Below are 6,876 nucleotides of genomic sequence, written 5' to 3'. Positions count from 1 at the left end.
TCAACGGGTAAAAATTATTCTTCCTCTTGTAAAGACGTTATGCAGGCTAGTTAATTCGCTCCCTTATTCATCATCAAAAGTGTTCTGGGTTCTAGAATCGCGCCAGTTGGAAGCAAATACACTTAATAATTTCAATTCGTTGCGCACATATTTACGGTATTTATTAGAAAGTATTTATTTATGGTTCATTTTCAATTAATTGTTAATCGCATCTACAGCAAATTTTTTACATGCACCTGCTTCCATGTAGCAGTACGTATGTGCATAAAAAATGCGCTATATTTTGTGCCACACCCCCTCGCAAAATAATCCAATAAAAGTGCATTGATTTGAATTTATTTATGCATTCATTTCCCCTTTGTTCAGGAAGTTGACTTAGTGATGGGTCCCGTTGCTCAACACATACAAAGGAATGAGATTGTGAACTACGCGCCGGCCTACATGTTGAACCAACACTATATGATCTACCGCCGTATCACCCGCATCCAACCCGACGTCCTCATTTTCACCAGGCCCTTTGTGCAAGAGGTATGCGAAGTGTTGAGAATTTCATGGCATTGCGCAAATTTATGTGCAAGGAGTACAGTTCATCATCATATTTTTTTTTACAATTCAGAAACTATCTCTGATATGAATTGGGTTGACCAAAAAGTGTCTCGTGAGGATTCATTATGATTATGAAGCCTTCTTTTTGGGCGATCGTCTTGTGACAGGCGACCAAATTCTTTTCTATTCCAAGTTCAGTAATGATCACTTAGATTTCATAAGAGAAAGACTTGAGACTTGCACAATGCCGTTTCGAGCGCCGTTCAGACTTAGCCTGGCAACCTTAGCTTATATATGGAACACGTTTGTTGTCCATTAGCTTGGGAAAATTTTGGGATGAAATTTTTGAAATGAAAATTTTGGGATGTGAAAACAATCAAAAGCTCAATTATGTTGGGGCTATTATCTTTATAACAGTTGTAAACTATGCGGTTGATACTAGGAAATTCGTCCTCAGGTTTGGATTTGGGTGCTTGCATCGCTATTGTTAGTTGGTGTTTCGGCAGGCCTGCTGCATCTGGCAGACTACCATTCGAGGTGCGGCAGTGGAAGAGTGCATCAAATAAACTTGGAGTAAATAATACCATGCCAATCTGATAATTTCACCTTATTAAATTTAGGACTATAGCCTGATATGTATTTAACTGTTGACAGTTTCTCCATTCAGATATTTCAAATTAATTGATTTTACCGAATAAATTATAGAGCAATAAAAAAGAAAAGCATTTTTAGCTATAAAACGTCTGATTCTATTTTATAAGGTATTGCTGACAAATCTTGATAAGACCGGATTTTATTTAATTGCCATGTCAATACTCAGTCCTGCCAAACGCGCTTCACCACGACGAGGTCGACACTCCACGTATGAAATGTGGACGAGAGGCTTCACTTGGACGCTGAAAATATTCCTGAGTCAAGGTTTGTTGTACAAACAAAGATTTTCAGACATTGATGCTTACATACTGCTTGCTTATTTTTATAAATCGTAGAAAGCTACACTGATGATTAACTCGATGTACGTGCAAAATGTTTCCATTGCGAATTTTTGATCAGATCTGGCAGACACGCCTGGTAAAGGTTCGGGTCGAATGCTCGGGGCTTTCTGGCTGTTCATTAGCTTCATGATTGCTTCTATTTACCGATGTAACCTCCAGGCCATCCTCGTCAACGAGAAGGTTGTACTCCTCTATATTTATTCTCTGAAATTCTGCGACTATGAAAAAAAATATTGAACTTTTAAATCATCTTGAATTGATGTTCACTCTGTTATGGTCACTGATACTTTTACATTTATTTAATTCGATCAGTATTGTAGATGAGTATTGCATACTCTACAGATTAAGGTTCCGTTCACCTCCGCCGAAGAATTCACACATCAAGACGAGTACAAGATAACATGGATAAACGGCACGATTTATGGTGACACTTTCAAGGTTTGTTCATGCCTAGTTTACCTCTGTATGAGTTTCCTAGGGTATCACTCAGCTTCAAATATTAAAACAATTTAACTTAGAATTTGGTTTAATTGTTATCATTTGTCTCAATTGATCTTTAGTACGGTTAAAGTTACATAGGTACACAAAGGTGAATAACAAAGTAGGTGAATAACATAGGTGAATAACAAAGAAGCTGTTGCTATATTTAGCTTTTAGTCGAAATATCTACAATTTCGTTCGAATTTTATATTCAAAACACTTCGTATAATCTTTATAATTATATATAGTATATTGGAAGCACATTGTAAGCACGTAGACGTCAAAAGAAAGAACTGCTACAAAAGGTTTTATCACTGGCCAGCTAGATGAGCCGAACTGCCTACGAGGAAGACTCTGGTCGATGAGGGACAGCTTCCAACCCAATGCCGAAGAAGCTGTACAAGCTGTTCTGGACAAAAAAGTATCAAGTTGTTTCTTCCAAACAACGGCTTTTAGGTTGACAGCAATAGTTGCAATTATTCCGACAAAAATACTCCTTATTTTATGACCTTGGGAAAACTAATGGGGTGGAGCGAAGTAAAACTTTCATCGAAATTTGCTGTCCGAGTATGATTTTTTCGTGTGACTCTAACCTGGATTATTGAAGTTCTACTGCTCAATTAATTTTAATTATTCAAGCATTAATCAGTGAACAGCACATGACACAAGTCGATTGATGCTAAAATTGATATTGAAGGTTTTTGTTGAGATGTGTAGGTTATTTTGTTGCACGCTATAATTATCATTAGGAGCTATTTACTGCATGCATGTAAATAGCAGTTCATTTTATAGCTTCTCCTTTTGTTCAACTATTAATCAATACTTCATAGTTGAATTTTTGAAAAAAATATTTTTCGCCCTCATCCTAATAAGTTAATAACCGGGGACGAATACTGGCGCGTTTGATAAGTAGGGCCAAATGGCAACTAGTTGAAGTAATTAAGCTGTTAATCCCATAAATTAACAAAGATATAAACTCAAATCGACATTAACTAGGAATTATTTAGCACAGTATAGATCTTAGTTATGATCAAAAATTTCCTACACCAAATATATTTTACTTGCTAACGAAACTTTCCAGTAGGGGCCATACTTTCAAAACTCGCAAAGTGAACGTAAGTACTTACGCTCTATTTTCTTGTCTATAATTGGTGGATTTTGCTCGAAAGGCCGTCAATGATTGGGCGGATGAACTTACGATCTCTTAACTTTTTTGAAAGTATAGGCCCAGGAATTAAAATTGTAGGTTTAGAAAAAAATTTACTCAAAGATCAACAAATAGCATCCAACGTTAACTTATATTACATGTTATTCATTTCAGTTCTTGCCCCTGACATGATGCTGATTGGCCTCTTGGCGGCCGACTTTTCCAAGGTGGGCCCATAAAGCCAAGCTCTGCTTAAACTCATGCCATTATTTACCTTCATGCATGTGAAGTTCAATTCAAGTAATTACTTCTTGAGAATTAAATTCATACCTGCAGAGCTAGGTACGTCATTTCGCACGTGTAAATGTTACCATACTTCCCACCAATTGTTGATCTGATGCCAAATTTGAAGAATATGGCCCAATAAATCAGAGTGACTTTTAAAAAGCTGGCTCTATACGTGATCAATTTATCAGTTCGGCGATTGTCGTCTGGCTGTGACATCGACGGGGCTCATGCCCAGCTACATGACTTACGCGTACCCTAAGAACTCGCCACTGCAAGATGCCATGGACCAAATGTAATTAATTATATATAGAAGAATAATATTATACGAACGTCTGTAATGTTATGATTAAAGTCAATAAAAAGTAAGTCAATTAGCCAATATATGTATTTTGTAAACCATTTTGGTAACTGAAATTTATTCTCTAACAATTACCCAGTTTTGATGGTTTACTTGAAGGATGTTGCGTGTGGTGCAGTCCGGTATAGCGCCTCGTCTCATTGAAGCGGGTTTACGGAACGCCTCGTGGTGCACCAAACCTCAGACGAGCTTGAGTGATTCGCGGCCTTTTGCTCCCAAGGATTTTTTCGGGATCTTCATCATCTACGGAATAGGTGATTACAGCCCAAGAGGAGCAATATGTCGGTTATGTTGTCATAAGCAATTAATTGTGAAACTTAACTTTCTACAGTTCTAATAGAATAAATGGCACGGTAAACAAAATGAATTCATTCGAATTGTAATAATGAAAAAACATAAGACTTAATTATCGCCCCAGCCTTATAATCGAAAAGGGTATCTGACGCACAACCGTTTTCAGGTGTAAAAATAATGTTTAATAATAGAACTGGTTGAACGCAAGATTTTCATATTGAACAAACACGAACGATATTAAACGAAAACTGTTCAATGTTTGCCCAAGTTTTTAGTTAATATCGAAAAGGTTTTTTTCGCTCTGTTCACATTGTTTTGCACTATGAGTCATACATTTTATTAAAACTCTCATTGATTTTACCTGTGCGAGAATGACAAAGTAAAACAGAGGCTCTTCCGTCCAGGTGTCACAGTCGCCTTCGTGATCTTTGTCATCGAAGTCAAGATGGGAGGTGGCGCAGAGAAGCGCACGGATAAGAATCAATGATGATGAAGGTCTTATCGCGAGATGAAAACTCTGCATTCAACGGATCTGGTACCACACAATATGAGAACACGCATTCAAATGATTCATGACTATATTAAAGTCTATAATTATTTCAGATCGGCTTAACTTTACGACTGGCGAGCTTGGCATAAAAATCGAATGAAATTGTGTGGGTATTATACTCAATATTTCTCTATCTCAATGTAGTTAAAAAGTTTACTGTAATTACCAAGTCATCATTTGTTGATGGTTAAGGGGAATTAAGATAACTCTGATTAATTAATTAAGATAACGTTTACTCTGATCTTTTGAAAAATTGAGTGGTCAAATGATATCATCGAATATTTATTTGCCATTGGTATAAAACCTACCGATTTATTAAACGGTCAGTAGGTTGAAGTAAACACTGCATTCAATGTTGTTTTAATGCTTGAAACATGAACTAATTACATGTTCGTATATATTTATGATATAATTTTTTTGTTTCCGTTTTGGACAGAAGATAAGTACTTATATCATCAGTGTGCTTACATCGCAAGTTCACAAGGAATTTAAAAGCAAAGAAAACGCCAAGAAAATTCACCATATCGATATTGAAAACGTTTCGGAGTCCAGCTCCATCATCAATTCGACTAAAAATGAATAAAATCACTTTAAAAGTCAAAATTCAAAGACAGACATAAAACCTAAACAAGACCTAACATTATATCGAAATAAACAGGACTAGATTGGAACAACTTAGTCGTAGGGGTACGACAAGAATATAAAATCCTAGCGATTTACTAATTCCAGATTATATGAACTAAACGCATTATTGAGACATAGTTTTCGTTTGAAGATATGTAGAGGCTCCAAAATTCTCAAATCCGAGCAGCCAGAAGTGGAACCGAGTATCCTGAAATCACTCTCAGATACAGCCACGTCGCACTGTTCAGCATGGAGGCGCACGGAAGAATGAGGAGGCTTGGCGAGAGGCAAGTTAGAACGATAGCTCCTGTCACGGTGTTCAGAAACCCGGATGTATAGAAGTTACGCGACGTCATTCCAACGTACGTAGATGCACAGCGTGCACAACAGAACTCATAGACCAGGTTTGATCGCATCCGAGCAGGAATAACGTCTTTATACCTGAAGAAAGAACCAATTAATCGATGATTATTCGTAGCTACAGGTGGAAATTGTAGGTGGAGCACCGATGGCGCATCTATGCGGCAACGAAGGCGTGACCGGTCTATGTTCTACTTATAATCTGCCAATGGCCACCCTGCTCCACCTCTGGCCACCAATAACTACCCATTGTCACCGGTGGTGCATCGACGAGCTAACAATAGCCACCTTTGAAATGAAGTCAATAAATATTTTACCTTTAGTTTCATATCCAACGCATTTGCAATTACTGATATTGCGTCATACTATCACACATTGTGAGTACTACCTATGCAAATCCACCATGGCAGTATAAGTACAATGTCAGACGTGAAGCAGGAACAAAGTATCACAGTTAGTACCAGGCACATACCTCGTGAGAAATCGACTTGAAGAAAAGTCACTGCCTGCAAGATTCGAACTCTGATCTCCCTTACGCAAAGCCCAACCACCACCGTTGAGCCAGCGGAGATGACTTGGCACTGGAGTAATTTTAAAAGATTTATTATTGAAGTATTGCAAGTATTTATTTCATCAAATAATAGAAGTTAGTGATACCAATGTGATGAATAGGTGGTTCCATTGACAATTTTATTAGAACATGCTGTTATTTTCGAGTAAACAGCCGATCAGAGGAACTTCGTATATCCATAACGAACGATGGTTCAGCTCATATTGAAGGCTACGGGAAAATGCTTGATCAGTATCGAAGTTTCATAATGTGAACATTACACAATTTTCACGGTGGTTCGATTCAAAATATTTTCACCAAGAACATTCATGCGTGAAATGATGAATTGATATCACTCGATGATTTTGTTATGTTTGGCGTGAAATACCTTCATCACTTCGTGTCACTATTTTCCTATAGCCTAATAATCTTTTATCATCTGCGTAGGAAAGATACCGACGCCGCTTTATTAGATACGTTGACTAAAACTCAAAATAATTATCTAACGGTATAAAGAAATTTTCCCCCAAATAATTAAATTTCGCCCTCAAAGTCAGCGATAGAAAACCCGAATTTTTACTCATATCACTCTGCTTAAAGAGGATACTTTTTTGACAAGCAAATTACTCGGAAAGCACATATATCAAGCAAGACATGTTTAAGATTACTAGGAAAGAAGGAAAG

At 37.2% G+C, this 6,876-nt stretch overlaps 1 protein-coding gene across 1 annotated transcript; it reads left to right on the top strand.

Annotated features, from left to right (window-relative positions):
* The first annotated feature begins 1,383 nt into the window (after positions 1-1,383).
* On the top strand, positions 1,384-4,892 carry LOC108676196 (glutamate receptor 3.1). The gene is made up of 8 exons (XM_018164249.2): positions 1,384-1,464; positions 1,600-1,721; positions 1,884-1,979; positions 2,344-2,449; positions 3,343-3,395; positions 3,645-3,748; positions 3,914-4,068; positions 4,513-4,892. Exons 1-8 carry the CDS (start codon positions 1,416-1,418, stop codon positions 4,593-4,595), a joined length of 768 nt encoding a protein of 255 aa, XP_018019738.1. The 5' UTR covers positions 1,384-1,415; the 3' UTR covers positions 4,596-4,892.
* Positions 4,893-6,876: the final 1,984 nt, after the last annotated feature.

This window comes from Hyalella azteca, unplaced genomic scaffold (genome assembly GCF_000764305.2).
Source record: "Hyalella azteca isolate HAZT.00-mixed unplaced genomic scaffold, Hazt_2.0.2 contig8032, whole genome shotgun sequence".
NCBI classification, from domain to species: domain Eukaryota; kingdom Metazoa; phylum Arthropoda; class Malacostraca; order Amphipoda; family Hyalellidae; genus Hyalella; species Hyalella azteca.
This window is presented reverse-complemented; position numbering and strand designations above follow the sequence as displayed.

Bases quoted from the DNA above. Each gene is read 5' to 3' on its own strand.
- LOC108676196 (XM_018164249.2), top strand. From the start codon at position 1,416: ATGTGGACGAGAGGCTTCACTTGGACGCTGAAAATATTCCTGAGTCAA. The intron at 1,980-2,343 runs GTTTGTTCATGC...ATCACTGGCCAG, and splicing joins TTTATGGTGACACTTTCAAG to CTAGATGAGCCGAACTGCCT. The intron at 3,396-3,644 runs GTGGGCCCATAA...TCAATTTATCAG, and splicing joins TGGCGGCCGACTTTTCCAAG to TTCGGCGATTGTCGTCTGGC.